The sequence below is a fragment of the Syngnathus floridae genome, chromosome 2, assembly GCF_059516105.1.
Source record: "Syngnathus floridae isolate MCC-2025c chromosome 2, RoL_Sflo_1.0, whole genome shotgun sequence".
Taxonomy (NCBI): Eukaryota; Metazoa; Chordata; class Actinopteri; order Syngnathiformes; family Syngnathidae; genus Syngnathus; species Syngnathus floridae.
The window spans coordinates 22,943,659-22,964,363 of record NC_142414.1 but is presented as its reverse complement, the minus strand read 5'-3'; the positions used below and the strand labels follow the sequence as shown (position 1 = coordinate 22,964,363).

Sequence of the window (20,705 nt, the reverse complement as noted above, 5' to 3'; positions counted from 1 at the left end):
ACAGAATCAGAATCAGCTTTATTGACCAAGTTTGTGCATGCCAAACAGGGAATTTGACTCCGGTTGATCTCAGCCTCTGTGCAACATTTAAGCGACTGAATACATTCAGGTAACTAACAAAACATTTAAGTGGTGAGAGCTGGATGAGTTTCTATGAGTGGTGTGAGTTCATCAGAGCGACAGCCTGGAGGAAGAAGCTGTCTGTCATGCTATTTCGCGGGCACAAAATTAATCGAGGTGGAAGGTGGTCTCCAAGTTTCACAGCAGTCTTCTATGATTGCCTTGGTCAACTTAACATGATCTGCAAGTGGAGTTCCACATGAAATTCGTTATCAATGTTCATTGTGCACTTCTGCATGTACAACAATGAATCTACACCTTCTTTCGCAATGTCAAAGACTGCGTGAGCCTCTCCTGCATTAAGACAGAATGAGTGGAGCTGCGTTCAGTGGCCAGGAAGTAAGTCTGTTGTGTTCACTCCCACAATGGTGCAAACTCCCCTCTCTACAAATATATCAAAGGAAAAAAACCTCCACCCATGCATTCAGTTAAGCTGCACTTTGTGCTGGACTTGTGCTGGGCAAGAACATCGGGACCAGGGTCTTCTGGAAATTAGTTTAACATCCACAGATGCATTTATCCATTTTCTGTATCACTTATCTGGTTCAGCAAGCATGCAAGTTTCTGGAAAATTCTTTAGTTATCATTATAATTTCATCCTTATAACCTTTACACATTTCTGGTGACAAGACATGGGCCCATCAAAGTGTTTTATTAAAGATGGGAGCGCAATATCAGCAAGCATTGCTGAAAGAAATGAAGATGACTACAACAGGTAATAAGATCATAAGAGAGATACAACCAATCACCAGGGAGCATGCAGTCAATTGATGTTTCATGAAAGACGACTTAATATACTAATTTCAAGATATTTTCATTGTGGGATCTTTTGGGAGTTGGAGTACATGTTTCACAATTTGAAAACACATGCATATATGTACACCACACTGGCTCTTCAAGTGTAAACATAACATTCTTGTATAAAAAGACACTCACTTTTTGCTGCTGATCTGTTTGCCCTGAGCAGCACAGCTGTAATTTCCAAGCTGACTCCCGAAGCGGAGTGACAAGGTTGTATCGCAGTCGTCAATGCTCACTACTGCAATCTTCTCATCTGAGGGACCCTGAGCCTCACCACTCATGCTGCGCTTGGGCTGAACACACAAAGGAGCAAAATGAAAAGATTGCAGAGGATTTGTTTTTTTAATTAAGACTCTTGTATGACGTTTTTTAGACAACCAGACAAACCACATTAAAGAACAAAATTATCAACTAAAAATGCAAGGTTGTTGACTACATCGTATCCCACTCGATACCTGTCTTACTATCAGTCTAAAATAGAGTATAGCAGACCAGTGGGATACATTGCTCATACTGTATCTCATAGTAAGGAAAAAGGAAAAGATTTATTGTTCAGGCAAGACACAATAAACTGATTAATTTACACACAATCTGCAGGGTAAGAAAGGAAAACAGACAGCATGTCACACAGTCATACTCACATAGCGTATAGCTGGCTGAGGAAAATAAAAGAACAAAAGAAAATTAAAGGTGATGTGCATTCACTGCGCATGGCTAGAATGACAAGCAAACACCCACGCAATGGCATAATCACATGTTTGTCAGCAAGAAAAGAGCTTTGTTGGCATGAAATGTTAAAATAAATTCAGTAGACAAGCAAAGCAATTAAAATTCAGGAGAAAGCCAAACAATGCAAAGCCTGGAAAAGGACACTTGATATGAAGCCATTATGTGAAATGTGAGTGAGTGTAATAAAATAGCACAATTGCAATAAGATTTTGTGAGCAACTCACCTTGTTGTAATAGTGGATGTGAACTGTGTGCCATTCCCCATCACTCACACCTCCACGCAGAAAAGGGCTCACCTGGGTGGACGATTCACCTGCAGGTATTGTACAAAAACTCAAAATAACCAACCTTGCAGTTTTTCCTTTTCCTTCAGCTCAATGTATTGAGACAACCTGCAATGCTCGGTGTTTGTACATACCTGTGGAGTATTTAAGCACCACTTGTCCCTCTTGGATCTCCAAAGTGATAAAGTCATGCTTCTCGTTGAAGCGTCCATTGTAGAACAGAAGGCCGTTGCTCTCAAGTGTGGCAAAACTGGAAAAAAACATACATATATGATGGGATGAAAGTTTGGCTTCTTACTTGGTCAAGCAACCCCACTCGTTTTTGATGGTCATAAACTTTATTTAGTTTAAAAGAAAGAAGCGAGTGAGTGCGTGCGTAGATGTTAATTTTGAAATACATGTAATGTCTTGTTTTTCAATAAAGGGGTGGAAATCAAAACATGTTTCAATTGACCAATGACAAGTGAAACAAAGCATTTTTGAAAAAATAAAAAGTACCCACTCCAAAAACTAATTCAACCTAACTGAATTAAAAACCAAGTCAAAATGAAGTAAAAAGTAACTATTATGACGGATCATACATAACCTATGAAAACCAGATTCAGATTTGGTGCAGACTTCACTTATAAAGCATCAAGCCCTTACGACATCAGAATCATAGCCAAAGTGAATTTGAAAACCTTGTAAATGTGTACTTGGAACTTTTGTGACCATTATAGAAGACATTGAGAACTGATTACATTCATGTAAATATTGATTTCTTCCATAGCAATTGTCTGCATGACTTGGCAGTCACTGCAGCAGTGCTGAACCGTGCTTGCCGAGATTCTGCAGAGCTATCAAGTTTCTGCTAACCAACTAGCCGTTGTGCAACAGCCAGCTAAAACACAGACAGTAGAGGAAAGGATGTGGCAAATTTTCGTGTGCCCAATATGTCGACGACTAATGCATTATGGCATTGGACATTACATAGATATGTTGTACAAATTTAGCATAAAAACATGCTTTAGTTCATATTTGTATCCCCGGCTGGTGAAGCATATTGATGTTCTCGCTCTTAAAATTTCTCAACTAATGTTTGTTCATCTGTGCAGCACAGACTCTCCAGCTGGCCCGTACACACAAACATATACTGCTTGCTGCAGCTCCAGGGAACACAGCATATTTACCCAGTATCTTTAGGCCCCGTGGCAATGACAAATCGTGCACCTCTGAAGGTGACTGATGAAGACGAGGATACAAAATTGTTTGGAGGGGGTGGAGGGACTTGAGAAATGGTAGCGTTCTACAATGCTGTGTTCTGCAAAATCAGGCCAAACATTTCACTGGAAGCAAACAGGGTGCTGAATAAAATATGTAGAGCAGGCAGGGTAACAATGTCAGTGCAGACGCTTCAGTTAGCTACCTTAAGATGTAAAATTCAACAAGGCTAAGAATTTGACTGCATGTCAAGCTCAGCAATCTTTTGCCATTCAGCAAGGCACTACGTTTAAGATTGATGTGCAAGACTCCCACATGTGACTATTAATGGACACCTGCAGTTTAACAATAGGGTCTCTTAATTGACAATGATTCCCAGCTCAAAGTCGACAAACGCTGATGTTTCTAATAGATTATCCTGACCAATTATCCTGTGGTGTCATACACATTAAACCTGTTCAAATTTCAGATGGTAAATCCTAATGTGTGTGGACGACACTAAGTTCAGCCGAGCCATGCTTTTTTTTTTAGTCTAGAAGTTGAAGGGCTTTCTTTGAGGGATTCGTTCTATGTATATTTGCAGAATTGATGTTGATCGTTTTTTTGTCACAAGTTGTCAGGAGACAATATTTAAATGAGCACCGATTGCAGTAAGATTTCTGAACACACTGCAATTTTTAAATGTAATGCATGCAGAGTGTTTGTGGTGACAATAAAAATCTGGATTTTTAAGATATGCTTGCTCAAACTTAAACATTGCTGCCACTTTAGAGAATTGCTGGTTTTTATGAACTATTTTAATATTAATATTGAATATTTTATCATTGTACAGGAAAACCATAAAAGTCATACTGAAGGCACTCCGATGGCCTCCCTAAGAAAGGATGAGATCACCTGAGGCTGAATGATAGACTGAGAGAACCCCACAGGGATACAAATGTTGATGAGAACTGTAGAATGGCAGATGAAAGTTGAAAGAGGAGAAATCACATTGCCCACCAGTGTGCGTCATGGAAGCAAGAGAAAAGGAGAGTGACATCGATCTACGAGATGGAGACCAAATCAAAAGTGAAAAAAACAGTGCGAGATGAGAATCAAAGGGGTCTAATTATAGATCTCTGGATGAGGGGAAATTGGATTTTGAGAGATGAGAGCCCAAGGAAACATGATAGCAACAGAAAGTAGTCTTTCTTATCTACTTACGTTAAAGAGATGGAGAGGTGAAACCGCTGTCTGAGGCCCCGAAACATGGCAAAGGTCTTTGGGGGGAAGGAGCGGGACGTGATGGTGCAATATGGTTGCTCGTACCCGCCGGCAGGACACTCGCAGCGGAAGCCGCCGCCCGAGAGTTCCCGGCACGTTCCTCCGTTACGGCACACCCCAGGCACACAGCCACCGTTTCGCCGATCGGATTCACATCGGTCACCTGTGTCGGAAACACACTTAATAAGCATAAGGCCTCTTACAATTTCTTTGAAATTACACCACAGTAGCTTAGAAACAAAAACAAGACACAGAGAAACAATACAGGAGGGATGGGCAATTTAAATGCTGCTGCGCTCTACAATTTTTCATCACTGCTACGGGGGGACCACATATGACTGTCTATTTCTTATCTTGATGGATGACAAAAATTACATTTTTAAAAATGGATAAATTGTTTGGCTCTTAATAGATTTCTGGAGGAAAAAAATCTGCGAAATGTGCAGTCAAAATTTGCAGGTCCATTGAAGGAGCAGAAACATGTTCATAATGTACCACACAAGAAAAAAACAAACTTATTTTTTAATTAATCAGCGTTATTGTTGTTATTGTTTCTTATTGTTGTTCTATAGCCTTCAGAAATATTTATTTCAAGGTTTTGAGGATGGAAAAGTAGTGGAATAAACAGTGCTGATTGTATCTCCATTATGCACCATATTCATAGACTTGGTTTTTCTTCCCAATCAGGCAGCCAATTATACTCTCCTTTTTATGCAGACGGCTCCTTCATTATGGAGTACACCAGCAGGGTGCTGATTCCTTGAGGAGGACTAAAGAGTTTCTTTTGTAGTGGACTGACCTTTATGGTCGATCAAATGGAGCGAACACAAGACATTATAGAAAAACACAAAAAAATATAATGGGCAATCTGACCTCCAAAAAAGGATCATTTGCGTGCAACAGCTAGCCTGCCTCTTAACAAATGACCTCATCTCATGAGATTTGATGAGATAGAGCGAATTAGAAACGACAGCCAACATAAATAAATTTGTTGCCTTTATTTCTTCTCAACACAGACTAACTAGCAAGATTTATGCCTTAACAGCATTTACCCCAAATTTGAAAGTAAAAAAAAAATCCAACTGAGTGGCCTCATCCCACGTCACATTTAAGAAAGTTCTGGCTAGTTCCATTTCAATGAGTGTTGTTCCAATTTATTGAGAATGTACTTTTGCCCGTAGAAAAACAGATTGATAAAAGCAGCCTTCTTGGTGGAGGTAAGAAATGAAAAACAAGTTCTACATTATCTGTCTATGAAAAGAAACACCCACATAATCCCTTCATCACCACACACAGAATGTAGCACATCAATGCTCTGTTTCTACCTTTCCTGGAGCACATTCGGACACAAACATATTCTGACACAGCAGCTGCTCACACTCGCACCCCATCCCCCTTGGCTTCTCAGTATAAAAGGAGCAAACAGGGTTTGAAACTGGCCTCCAGATAAATTGCTCCTTAAGGACCCTGAGTAGAACCTGACGACAGCATTTCAAACATCCACACTGCAGAAGATGGCAAGCAGAACGACATTCTGATTACATACATAAGCAATAAATCTAATTTTATGTGTCAGACTTCCAGTATTTCTCTCATTTGCACACAAACACACACAGGCACACAAAAAAACACAAAGAATCATTGCCCTTGCCCTCGAGGCTGTCAAGTTTGATCAAGTAGCTGTCTCTGTTGGCACTTTCTTTGTGCTGCTTTTAGCTTGTGCCCACGAGCAAAAAGTCCACACATCACACAAGGCCACACACAAATATACACACACACGGTTGTAAGTCAATAGAAACCTTCCCTATTCCTCATGGTAGTTTGGATGAAAATATCATCAGACAGAAAAGACATTGAGATACACAAACAATAGCTACAGATGCTTAGAGGGCAGGTAAGGGCCCTCCAACACACACGCCCACACACCAGTGAAGCCAAACAGCAAAAGATTCAGTCTTCCCTCTACTCGTGGCTTCGAGCCACATAGAGAATGTCTTCAGAGGAATCTGAATGGTTTGTGAGTGCTTCCAGGCAATGCAGACATCATCGCCGTATCATCATAATTACTATACTTAGATATTCCTATGAATAGTATGTACAGAGCTGGTGAGTAGCTGACCACTTTGCTTTCTTGACTACTCTTCATTTGTTTGTCCTTCCAAGTCTTCATCGTTTTACCGTGAAGCCAATTGCCAAATGATTGTCATCTTAGTGCATCATCCATTAGTGGCGTCACCTTCTCTCGCCAACAGAAACATAACAGAAACGTCCATGTAAGTCAACCTCGGCAACAAGGACACAGTTTTGCTAATGCAGCAAATTGCCTGTCTTGCCTTTCTCTCTTGGATCACTTATTTGCACAGACTCATTAATATTAAAATAAATGAATAGACATTACTACTCATGAATAATGCGTGTTCATTATTAAACGCACCTATAAATACACACACACACACACACACACACGCACACGCACACACACACGCACACGCAAATACACACATGCGTACGTGCCAAACACACAGGCTGGTCCATTTTGCACGCACATTTGGACGGAGACAGAAACTGGAAATAAATTGGAGAAAGAATAGAAATAACTGAAAAAACATAGAGACATCCCAATTAGAGGAAGTCAAGAACAACAGGCAGGATTGCAGTGCATTTTTTTTCATCCTTGGATTGTGACAAGAGGGAGTCAAAAACGTTCCACAGAAAATATTCCCAACTCAAGGATACATAGAATCCAAAGGTTTTGAGCAAAGGGCAGTCTCTGCGGTGCAACAAGACAGGCTACAACAAATGTCGATATTTTCACAGAGGGACGAGGCTTGTCAGAAACAGGTGGTTTGCGTCACTGTGAGTGTGACCACAGCAGATTCACGGCCAATCAAAGCGGCTCCTCTCATTGCCGTTAAAATTGACCAACAGTCGTTAACATTTCAGCCACAAAATTGTCACACTACACAAGGCCTGCACCGGCACAAAAAAACATTTTATATTTGCTGGACTTTTAACACTAATGTTAAAATATATTTTTAGATTGTAGACCTTGACTTCAGCAAATGTCCACTTGCAGTCCCGAAATATTATGGCTCTATCTGAATTATCACTTACCTAATCAGTTTAGTTTTGTTTCACTTTGCCTCCCTCCAGTCTATTGCTTCATCCTTCCTTTCCTCACCTGTGTTCTCTCTAAGTATTTATCCATCTTGCCTCATCTTTAGTTGCTCATCTCTTCTTCTTCCTCCATGCTTGGCTTAATGTATTCTCACCATCCTTTCATTCATGCAGATGTTTTATTCATCAAAGCCACTATATTCTTCAAGTACCCCTCGGCATCTTGGTTTGCTTCGCCTCGGCTTCCACCGCCCGGTCGCTCCCTCCTCTTCCACCTCACCACATGGTACATCCCCGGAGGCCGATATACTCTGCGTAGATCCCTCTTTCCTGCCTTTTGTCTTCCCTCTGTAGGTCTTGCTCCCTTTTACATCGTCCCCCCCGTCTTGATCATTCTCTTTCCTACGGCCCCTCAAGAAATGCATAATGAACTGCAAATCAACCAATTTGCTTAATCAGTGACTTTTTCACATAAATAAACAATCTTTGCTGTCATCGTTTAATTCTCGACAAAGCATAGCTGTATTATGAAAGGCAGTTTCCAATTCCTGGGTTCAGTTACTTGACAGCAACTGTTCAAAGGTAAAAAGACTTCCACTGAAATCTTTTTTTTTTCTAGGGATGGGCAAGCACCAATATCCGGTATCAGTATTTTCTGACCATTCTACCAACAGGAAGTAGAAATTAGAAGAATAGAATATTGTCATGAACTTCCTTTAATTTCAAGGACAACTTTAATATAGGGATATGGTGCTAGGTATCCGTCAGGGTTACTACTCAAGAATTGAGAACTCGTATTGGTATGGGTCTGAAAAAAAGTGCTATCAAACATCCTCGCTTTTCTCTCGTTTGCAATACAGTATTTATCCTTTCATTTCATGTAACACTTTAAAATTTCCACTTCTTTTTTAGTTTTAATATGTTTTTAATTACCACGGTGGTGTTTGATAGCTCATGGACAACAGTAAACTGTAAATTGTATAAAGTGCTTCTATATAAACAACATTGTATATTAAAATTTAGTGACTGAACAAAAGAATTAAGCACTCTGGGGGGGCCTGAAAAGACAAAGTCTTGGTGTTCGAACGGCCTTCGTACATGACATAACATGAGCCCTCAACATAGCTCAAGTTATGAACGCCGCATGTTTTGATTTTGGTTATCTTTTTCTGTCTAGTAGAAAAACCAGCTCCAATAGCTGGTTGTTGCGGGAATAATGCCCTTCCTCCCCCCAAATAAAAAAGAACAAAATACATGGGACATATGTGAAGTGACTGGGCTCTATTTTCTTGGAAAGCTTATTTACCGGTGGGAAACAAATGCCAGCGTATCTTGATTTCCTTGCAAGCGCAAGACTGGCTGCGCATGTTTGCCAATTTGGCAGACTGGTTTCCACTGAGCAGGGTATACCACTGCAGCAAAAGGAGTTATATTACAGGAGATGAGACTGGCCGAGTGACTAATGGGTGGCAGAAAGTCGATGTAAATTTGCGCCAGCTCAGACCATGTCTAAGTGCTGGTGCAGGGTAGACTGCTGCTGCAACGTGACTTTCATGGGTTCGATTGGAGCACAGGCAGACAGATAACAAGCTCAGAGGACGTTCGGTGGATTATGATGGCTATTGCATTCAGAAAATTGGGAGCAGCAGGCCCTTTGAATCATTTTATAGTTTTTTTTAAATCATATCCTAATGGTCAGCACAACCACTGTGGAGACAAACAAACAATTAGGGGAAAGGGGGCAGTCCTCAAGATGAGAAGATGTTTTGGATCCCCGTGTGCCCACTTCGCCTATGTCAAAAAGTGGTTGTCTGCGTTCCGGCATGTCAACACTGTCAGTGCGCGGCTGATACAATCGAAGTTGGCTATTGATTATTCCCACAGCTGTCAGTGCGCGACTGATACAATCAAAGTTGGCTGTTGATTATTCCCACAGCAGCAGAGACCTCCCTCTCACAGATCTGCTAGCCGCAGATTTACCAAACCCACCCCTATGCATAGTTACATGCACCACATACTCAACTTTTGTTTATCGACCACCAGATTTGGAGAGCTGCAGTGCTGTGCTGAGGCCTTGTTGAATCAGGTGCACCTTTTCCTGGGTTGAAGCAACCTTAAATATACACCAGTACTGCATGACTGGTCATACTAAAGAAATCTTCTCATGAGAACAGCGTGGCAGTAATGATGCTGTTTGCCGATGAGTGCAACGTGACATATGCATGGAGCGCAAGATAGCAGTCTAGTTTTGGTACTATCCCCTCCCTCAGATTTTTGTATTCAGCAGTTTACCTTTCGGAAGATTGTTTTCAATGCCCTCACACTTTTATCTCCCTGCTTTGTTACAGACAAAGCACTCCTCTGTTCTTCCAGTTCGAAATTGTCGGGTTGGACTACATTTTTCACCTTCACCGAAATTTACTGCACTAGATGAATGCAGCTTTTTTTTTTATTTTAAACAATCCAAACATTTGAAACAATCCACTAGTTTGATAACACACCAACCGATTGAGCAGATGCATTTCTAGAGCTTAGATATGGGATCTTGCTCACTCTTCTCTGTAAAATAGATTATATTTCAATTTAATAGTCATAGCAGGTAAAACTAATCTTGTCTCCACCTATACTGCGCTTCTAGCCATCTCTCTTTTTGTCTCAGCTTCACTGTGTATGAAATAGAGCCTGCTGCACAACCACCATGAGAATTCATTTCTATTTACGTCGACTTTCCGTCTCCTCAAAAACAAATTTAGTCTGCATCCCTGCTTCTATCTTGTCTCTTCCAAGCAGACTCTGCATTTACAGTGTGATCGTATATCACCATCTTGAGTGTCGCATTAGATAATTTGCCTTCATCTTTCTTTTCCATGGCATCAGGGTTATCAAATGTTTAAGATCCAATTCACACTATAGTTTAGTTAAAGCACCAGCTGGGTTCAGCAGAAACACAGAAAAAGTTCATTTGAACTAGATCCATAGAGGCTTTTATGTTCGTTAATTTCTGTGACGTACTGACTACCTTTGAAACACAAGAATAAAAAATACATACCTAAAATTTCTATACTGCGTGTCCTTATTAGGAGTTGAGCTGAAACCAATCCCAGCTGAGTTTAGGCGAGGGTACTGGAATGGTTACTAAGACACATCCATTCAGATCTAGGGAGGCATATGGTGTGATCAATCTGCTACTTATATTCAGACAGACCCTTGAATTGTCCTGGATAAGTCACGCATACACCTTTACTTCTCTAGGCTGCCTCATTCATATCAAGTCAGTCTTTTCTACTTACCTGACACCATTGGAGAACTAACAGTGGTTAATCATATAAATATATATGGATATTAGTCATCACTCCACTAGTGTTCTTAACTTCTGTATTCCCCACCAATTGTGCTTCGTTTTCATTCCATTCGTCGTGACTCTTCTTGAATGTCTCAGTGGGAGTTTGAAACTTCTTTTCCTCTCTGATGTGACACTTCACAGCATCAATTCAAATCAAATACAAAATGAAGCAAAAAAAAAACAGAAGCTTATAGACTAAAGCAAAGCAGTATAAAGTAGCCGTGCTGTGTGTAAATGACAAACTAACAGGTAGACAACGGCAAAGTAGAAGTTTTCCCACATGGCAATGGTGCGTGTTTCAAGTTGTCAGGCGCCACATGACAAAAGAGGGAAAACACAGCAGATCAAAACCAATCTCAATGTGGGACACCAACAAAGGAAACTGTTAACTTCAGCTCACAGAAACTTCACACGAGTGTTCTCTTCCTGAGCGTGCCGACAAAAAAGAAAACAAAAAAAAAAAAAAAAAACATTTTTTACCCGAGGGCACCCATTTATTTGGAGAGGATGCAGATTTGAAATTCATGAGTGGCCTAACACACTTTTAACACTGTGTAAAATGTGAACCACATCCAGAGTAATTACATGAAAATGAATTTACACAGTACGTCCATCATTAGCCGCTTCTATTTGTGAATATTTCCAATGGAGAAAAACAACTTCTTAAAGAAGAAACTCTTTTTAATCTGCTAAATTTCTGGGCTACAATTAAAGCCTATTTCACAGATACGGTACACAAATGTTTCTTATTTTAACCGCTATAGCTGGGATTGAAACCTCTAGTACAATATAATTATAATTTAGCCACCAGTACTTTTCAATGACAATAATCATTATTACGAGACAGCAATTATTATGCAATAATCAATATATTGGAAGAAAATCCATTGGAAGATCACAATATTACTGAAGTGTGAAGGTCCCAATGGGAAGTAAAAATATTTTGACTGACGTACTTGTAGGCTTAATGCTACAAATGTAGCCAATTTCCTATAATGCCACAGCATATTGGGCATGCGTGAGTAAAAAAAAAATGTTTTTAGCATTTGGCCAACCTACCATGTTCAAACTGAAAATGTGACAATATGTTTGGAAGTTAAGTAAATATTGTTTATTCATAATTTTGATAGTTTTATCATTATTATCATTATATTGTGGTTTTGCAAAAGAGATTAATACATATTATTGATACTTATTAAAACTTACCATTACACTCAGTCAAAATACAAAATTTCTCACCTTATACAAAAGCTGTTTGTAATCCAGGAATTTCAATGTGATTCAAGAACTGTTTGCAAGTTTACCATACAAAAAAATGATAAAGGAATTATATGGCGATGTGTTTGTGTTATTGGAATACTGAAATTATGCAACTATATATGGTATTGGAAAATCTGTGACTCACTTTTAAAGTACTTGTTTGCAAAGCTATTTTTGAAGGTTGTAAATATTGACTTGAATAACAATGAATTGTTTATTGTTTATTATTGTTTTTTGTTTTTTGTAATTACCTACAATGTAAACCGGCAGCTTCAGCAAATATGTTAAATTTGTAAATAAATAAATAAATAAATAAGAATTCGAAATTGGCCAGGCTTAAATAAGCTTTAGCATTTGCTTGTGCCATTCACTCACTAAGATTTGATTAGTGGAAACTAATATCATATAATCACAACATTATGCTTCCATACTGAGTTTCCTGCTAAATTAATTTTGTCTTTTAAGAAGTTCTAGCCAGCATAATAAACTTTTTAATTCAAGTAAAACATCCTAATGAACTAATTCTGCAGCTAGTATATTAAGTCTGCATCATCACTCACCAGTGTAGTCCTCACGGCAGATGCACGTGTAGCCTCCCTCTTTGCGGGCGCACACCCCTCCGTTCAGGCAGGGGTTGGAGTAGCAAAGATTGATCTCGGTCTCACAGTAGTCACCGGTGAAGCCCACGGGGCAGCGGCAGCGCAGGCCGGCAATGGGATGAATGGGTCGGAACAAGATGGAAGGTGAGGAGATGAAGGGGGCGGAGCTATTGAAGCGCAACACGGAGATGCACTTCATATAGTTCTGACACGGTTCACGTAGACACACGTTGTCGTCAAATGGAAGAACCTGAGGGTACAGAAAAGGTCCAAAGAAAGAAAGAAACTGATCACAGGATGTCAAATCATCTTCAGATATGATGTAGATATGCCCTCATGAAGTTTAGGGATAACATCTGAGCCAATCCATTACAGGTGTCATGTTCCCATTCATTTTATGTGGCTGGCGAAAGCTTGCAACAAATTTTCCTTGACTTCTGTTTTAAAACTGGTTATCGACCATGGAAATGAGAACCAAAAACATTCTGATTGATCACTTGGTCAGAGCTATTGGGTGATGTCATTATCATTATTTCATTGCTTATCTGTCCACAATTACGCCTTTGTATGCTGGAGGGAAATCTAATACAGTCAATACTATGGCTGCAATTCACGGTGAACACATAAAAGAAAATATGTTTGATGCACAACAGCATTAGTGCTCCTCATATTTTTTTCATTATTTGTGAATCAATGCATGTCTCTCAGCAAGCATATCTTTTGTCAAGTGGGGGTACAATAGTATAGACGCGCGGTACTAGCAGCCTATGTAAATTGATTGCATTCAAACTGCACCTTTCTTCCTTCAAGGTTAAACTCCTTTTCATAGTTTATGTTGCCAAGGGAACAAAAACAAACGTAGCAACTGAGTTGGGAGTTTCTTGCAGGGTTACAAACCTCCATCTGTGTGAGCGAGGTCAACCGGGGCCTGTTCAGATACAGTTGTTCCTCCAGGGCCTCAGAAGGAAAGAAATGTCCTCCTGGGAGCGCAGCGGAGAAGCTCACGTTCAGGATCCCTCCCGACGCCGCATCCATATCCGGCTGGATGTTGAAGACGAAAACATCCTCGACGGGCACCGAGAGAACCGCCGACACACCCTCCAGGAAGTGACCCAGTAGCGGTGAGAGGAAATGCTCCTGGGACATGTTCTGCAGGCGGACGGTGACGCTGCTGCCCAGCATGTCCTCGGTAATGATGAGGACACGAAGGACGCAGTGCGCTGAAATGCTGTGGACACCATCTGTAAGTAGGTAAAAAGGAAAAACAACAAGATTTATTAAAACATTCCTAAGGACGGTTTGAGGGGAGTAACTAGGAGTTGATGAATGAAGACACTACAGTGCAAAGAGAGAATTAATCAAATTCAGGGTAAAGGAAATAGAATGTGCAAGAGGGGTCTGTAATGTGCAATATGTTAGACAAATAGCTCAGAAAAACAACAAAACAACCATTAATAGTCATAAATGGATGGATGGCTATGCAGTGCTACAGCTAGTTTGCAGGCCTTTGGCAACCAGCCAACCCACTGCCATTGGAATATGTAATGCGAATGGGGGAGGAAAAATGACCACTCCCAAGCAAGATAATCAAGATGAGAAGTACTGTATGTGACTGAAGACACAGTGGGGATGGTTGGTGAAAGTGGTGGATGGCTCACATACAATTAGTGAAAAATAAATAAATAAACAAACAAGGACACAGTATACTTGAATTAAAAAAAAAATTCTTATTGAACAGGAGTATGGAAGAACAAATCATAAGAAAATGATGACTGGAGGATCATCAAATATACAGTCAGTGTAATAAATAGTATTACGAAACACTGGCTTTTATTCGCTCATTTTCCCGACAAAGATATTCAAATGGTTAAGTGTATCTCGTAATTTGTTAATTTAAAAATTAATAAACAGAGAGAATCAATGAATTTGGTAAAAAAAAAAAAAAAAAAGTGAAAGCAACAGAAGGACAGTAGGCTAAAAAAATGGAGAGAAAGGCAGAAGCGAGGATAGGGGTTGGCTGGTGGTGGCAGCTGGTTTGATTACCGGATTATGAGGAGCCTCACTCCCTACTGACCTCTAAGACACGCACACACATAGACGAAGGCAGTAAATAAGAAGCCAGAAGAGTCCCTGATTTATACATGAAGAAAATGGATGCTCTGCTCACACAGCACGTTTCAACAAACGACATCTCATCATCCTCAACTTCAGAGGGCAACATTATTTCATTATTGTCATCACGCCATGTCACACAAATTGAAGATGATCTCCTATTGTTATTTAAATGGAGGAAATCTTGAGAATGACTCGATAATCTGCTGGAGGAGGATTTAATCACATGCGCACACACACAGATTTTGTTTGGACATCCATTGTTCAGCTATTAAATAATAATAAAAATAATTGACTGCTCTGAGTTGTGGGTTTACTGTCTCCTGACACATTTTGTTCATAGTCATGATGGATAACGCATAAAAAAATCTCACATTAATCTCTTAGTAGATTTGTGCAGTAGTTTTAGTTAACTCATTTCTCAATTAAAAGACTAGGGGAGGCTTGAAAAGAAGCAAATTAAAGCAATCTGAGAACACCAGTGGATATTGAAACAGCTAAATGCTTTGTTGTGGTGCGGAATATTAAAACTAAACGTACATCATAACTTCTGGAAAAATAAAGACCATTTCTCATCTTTTCTATAAATTACATTGCCTTTAGGTGTGATGTTGGAAGTTATTCAAATTTGGATGAAGATTGAAATACAAAAGAACACAACATGTCTCGCTCTACTCTCTGGCCTCACAATAAACCGTTATGACTCTCTGATGAAGGTTAAGTCTAAGCTTGCTTCAGTACCACATGAGACTTTGACTGACACTTTGGAAATACATCATCAGACATTCAATGACACTTGAACAAACAAGGTCAAACATCATCTCAAGCAAAGATGTGAGTGCCTGCAGAGTGCAGCAGAAGTCGCTTCAAACGTGGGAAAAAAACAAAAACTATAGCTTGCAACTCTTGCACCGAGAAGAGAGATTACTGCTGCTGGGTGATACCATCATTTATTCATTCAGAAATATATATCCAACTTTGTGATAGATGGAAACCAGAGTGAAGCACTCTGATAGATACAAAGTGAGGACAGGTGATTTTGCACATAAGAAAATCCAAGTCATAAATAATTCATCAGCCTTTCTGATGCTTTAGCGTGCATGGAAACAATAAAACATTAATATCTTACAAAGGCCATAAATAGAAAGTTACTTTGGTATATGTTGTTGAACAAAAGATTTTTTAATAACTTGGCAGAAGCCTTTTTGACCCGTGTGGACATGAAGACATCATCTTCCCCTTGAAAAGCGGCAGAGCGCTTATAAAGCCTTTAAAGAATGAACACGCTGATGCGGAATCACCAGTAAAGTCCCACTGGTGCCAGAACCCCAAGCGGGTCCAATAAGTGTTCTGCTTTTAAGATGCTCCCTGGGTCGACAAGTGAGGATTCCAGCGCTATCTCACGTTGCCAGGTAGCTTGACTAATAGCGCGCGGAAAGCTCCTTGAATGTCAGAGCCTCCCAAGCTAACATCTAGTTAAGACGGATGCAAATAGTCTGCAAAGTCAAGTTCAATGAAACGCCACAGTTGCAGTTGAAAGCAGACAGGAAAATATGTTTTTTTTTGGAGGAAGGGGATGGGCAAAATAGAAACAAATCATCTACCTAATGCGATTATGAAAAATTGGAAAGTTGAAAGCCTCTGAGGTCATTTGGAATTCAACCAACATTTCTGAGAAAAATGATGAGGGAACTGCTGCCAAGCATGTGTTCTTTGCATACCTCAATTCAGTGACAATGAACTCTGCATATTCAAAAGCAGTTGGCCTAACAAGGTGTGTCAAGTGAAAATAATCTGAGGAGAAAAGAAGCGAGGTTACCTTGGCCAAGAGATTAAGATCAAAGCTCAACACCGCGGGGATGCTGGTTCAACATCATCGACCGGTAGACGATTGTGGCAAAAAAAAAAAAAAAACGATTTAGCAAGCGTAGACAGACTTCAGAGGATGCAGCAATCGACCATCAAGCCCCAAAAGTCTCCGGACCCCCAGCTGTGCTGTCCTTGAGCAAAACACCGATACCATGAACCGCTCCCCGGGTGTCAAATCACTCCCCGCTGATCCACTTTGTCATCATCGCCGTTACCGGGTGATTGGATTGGAGTTGTCAAAGTTAGATGTCTTTCCGAGTTGTTGTTTTGCTGTTACAGCGGTCAACTTGTTTTGCAGCTGTATGACAATTAAGAATGTTGTAAATCAGATGGATGAGCTGCATCTACAAATCATTCCGCCTTCATAAAACAATAAATTTACTGTTGTTTACACATAACATTTATCTTTACACTTGTATGGCCACAACAAATGTGAAAATTGTACTTGGAAAATTAAAGTCAATAATTAATTACAGTATAATGGAATGAGGCATTGACTGTAAACAACACCAATAATGGCGCACTTGCTCGCAAGTTTGCATAGAAAAGAAACACAAGGTATTATTTTTCAGACAGCATTTTTCCACCAACATAAACAAAATCCTTTCACAAGGCACGTTTGGTCTCTTAAGGGCGTGCTGTGGTTTAACAAGCAATCTACCCACCAGAAATTGTAAGCCTCATTCAGTGAGTCCTAAATTATAAAATTCTGGCCTTAGATGTGGAAGAAAGGTGCTTTTCATTTTCAGGGCATGCATTACTCATGAACAGTCGATAAAAAATTGAATGAGTGTGTTCAAGCCTATAACTTTTTCTACATTTAAAACAGGAGACAAAAGTAATTTTAGTTGCCAAGGTACTATTGTAAACATTGATATTCGTAAGGCAAACCAGTTTGGCACTTTAAATGAATAACTGCACATGACTAAGAACCAGTAGAAGAAATGCACTCCATTAATTTGCCAAACATCAGAATGAAATGCGAAAAGAAGTTGGTGAGCGATATAATCCGTTTTGTTTAAACTAATACTTTCTCTCATCATATGATGTCAAGTTCATGGGATGTACTGTAGATGTAGCAGACACGTCTGACAGGATTAAATACTTAAAAGGCCCCTCTTGCTTTTCTCATTCATATTCACCCGTACTGTTGTGGTTGAGATTCTGGGCGAGTATCTGCTCTCTTGCTCATTTAAGAGATTGGGATTAAGAGTAAAAAGCCCAAAGGGGGAGATTTATTACAACTAGCATGCAAACCCGTTTAAAAAAAATATGCAAAAATTGGATTTAGGGTGAACAAAAACCATTTACTGCTTCTCAGAAATACACAAAATGTCTGTCATGGTGCCTTCAGCCCATTAGTGTTCAGGCCATGTCGACCCAATTGGATGGGTTCAATCCCTTTTTACACGGCACTGTCAACATGGTTTTGTTCGACCCTCCTCTCCCTCTTGCCAGAAAAGCCCCCAAGTGCAAGAGAAGGTTGACCTCACAACACACTGCTGAGACAGATAAGACAAGGTATGCTGAACTCTGCATTTGACAGCCACAAAGAATGAAAATCTCGCAAAAGTTAACAACAGTCAACTTGTTTGACGATTCAGAATGTTACTTTGATTATTGCCTGTACATCAATATGTCACTGATGACCCACAATAGATTATCTCTCTTTTTTTTTTTTTTTGGAATATGAACACACTGGACTTCAGAAGCAATATGTTGTGTTGTATCCAAGGTTATAATGGCTTTGTGCTTTGTTGTTGTTTCTCTGCAACATTTGTCAACACTAAAATGGGTCATATTAATTTATACTAAAAAATGTATACTAAAAAAATATAGTCTCTCTATCATTGCAAAACACACACATGCGCGCGCGCACATGCAGCCCAGCCACTGGCTGGACTGCTGGTTTCTGCTCTGTTTGTTTTGAAAGCCTTTCAAGGCCTGAGGTCAGTGATTATACTAAAAGTGGAACTCAGTTGAAAACACACACACACACACATATGCACAGGGCAACTCCGGCGACATTAGGGTTCAAAGCAGCCTTCTACAACAAAAGCTTTAATCCTTTACATTAAACCGGATAGTACGTTGCACTGACACAAAAGCCATCTCGCCCGTTAAGTCTCTGCCCATTAGCCCGTATCATAATTCCTACACGCTGTGTCTATTATACTCCCTAGGTTGATCCACAGCCTCATACAAATCCGCACAACTCTGACCCCTGACATGCACGTGACAACAGTTAGCAGCTGGAATGTGGCGGCTGCCAACATCCTATTTGTGCCTTTTGTCTTGTTGCTGCAGCTGGACTTTTTTTCCTCCAAATATAAAAATACTTCATTTTGTATCAGGGATATTTTCTTGAATATAATTTTTTCTGATGATTTTTACTCCCAATGTGAATACATCTTTACTTTCTACTTTGTCAAACTAGGTCTGTTACTTTTTTCATTCTCCACGGATCACAAACATTATGTAAAATGGGAAAATAGAGATCCTTGCATCTTTTAAGGTGGAAAAGTGACATTGAGAAATGTGAACCAGGGAGCATTAACGACAACGGAAACGATTTGAAACAAGATATGCCCTATTTTAGAAAATGTTTATTTTGCAAAATTTTATGATGTCTGCTCGAAGAACATGTCAATACTAGCTACCGCATTCAACAATTATCTGTTCAAACTGTTTTATTTATTTTTTTGCATTAGCAGGTTGGCTTCAGGAGTTTTTTTGCATTAGCAGGTTGGCTTCAGGAGTTATCAAAATGAGGACTGTGCATAATTGACAGTAAAAAAAAAAATCTACATTTTTCTACTGTTTAATTGTGAACATCCATTGAACCACACATGGAGAATGTGCTCCCCTTGAGCAAACCGAGTACATATGCAAGCCATTGAAGCTACTGACAGGGTCTCAGGCTATGGCATGATTGCTGGCCACAAACAACCCAAAAAAAAGGTGACATCTGGTCCATTGAGCCGATGGCAGGGTGCGGAAACTGGGACTTGCTGCACCACCTGAGAAATATTTAACGTCTGGCAAGCGACTGTGGACCAGGAGAAGATCTAATGGCCTCTAATGGGCTGGTGAAAGCACTCTTTGGTGGTCTTAGACCAGGCTTGACGTGTACAGTATGGATACTGTATAGTCAATGCATTCAGGTGGCTGTGGTTGCAGAGTCAACATGCTCATGAGGTTTGAACTTCTGCTTTTACATAATGGGCTGCGTAACCTGAATGAAACTGCATATTACATGAGGATGGCACTCAGTACAGCATAGACCTCAACCAAGGCTCAATTAGACCCGCATCAAACTCTTGCATTACTTGCGCAGCAGTTGAGAAAACCACTAAAAGTCTCACAACACAAAACATAAGTGGGGGGAAACGGGAAATGTTGGATCGGCCACAGCTTGTAAAGTGGTAGCGTCTTCTTTCTTTGACCCACGCTGTGATGGAGTATGTGAAAAATCCCATTTGCTTGCTTGTTTGGTTGGTTTTGGTCTATTTTCCATGCAAACGTGTTTAAGTGCAGTAAGAACTAAGCTTTTACTATTTTTTAAAGGACAATATTTTTGATACACCCTTTATATTCTAATTGTTCTGCTGAGAACATTTGTTGTTGTTTTCTTGTAGGACGTACAGCAAAATTGTGCTACACCACTGTGGGGGAACATTATTTACCATTGATGTCCCCAGAACAAATTGCATTTTCTTTTTTTGTCCTCCAGCAAAGCCTTGCCTCTGAGAGTTGCCGAGTGCAACCAAAGCCGTTCTTGGCCACTTGCTCTTTTTTTTCTCTCCCGCTCTCTCTCTCTCTTTGATCAAGGGCACCTTGAGCTGACACCCTTTGTGGTGCCACTCTACAATAAAAACATGATTTGTCTGCAGTCTACTGGCTGACCCTGCAGCAAGATTCATAATCGTGTGTGTAAAAACTGGCTAAACATGAATGGGCAACGCATTTCAACAACAATGAAGTACAAACATGGGAATTATATTCATA

The 20,705-nt window shown here is 40.0% G+C and overlaps 1 protein-coding gene across 2 annotated transcripts in view; it reads right to left on the bottom strand.

Annotated features, from left to right (window-relative positions):
* Positions 1-20,705, bottom strand: part of celsr3 (cadherin, EGF LAG seven-pass G-type receptor 3) — a 68,638-nt gene that overhangs the window by 26,722 nt on the left and 21,211 nt on the right. Inside the window, exons 2-8 of one of the 2 annotated variants that reach the window (XM_088364352.1) lie at positions 13,614-13,957; positions 12,678-12,966; positions 4,338-4,560; positions 2,069-2,184; positions 1,875-1,963; positions 1,563-1,577; positions 1,057-1,214 (exon numbers count right to left, since the gene is read on the bottom strand). In XM_088364352.1, the coding sequence (XP_088220478.1) occupies positions 1,057-1,214; positions 1,563-1,577; positions 1,875-1,963; positions 2,069-2,184; positions 4,338-4,560; positions 12,678-12,966; positions 13,614-13,957 (1,234 nt within the window). The remainder of the gene's footprint in view (positions 1-1,056; positions 1,215-1,562; positions 1,578-1,874; positions 1,964-2,068; positions 2,185-4,337; positions 4,561-12,677; positions 12,967-13,613; positions 13,958-20,705) is intronic. The other variant, XM_088364357.1, reaches the window with a different exon arrangement.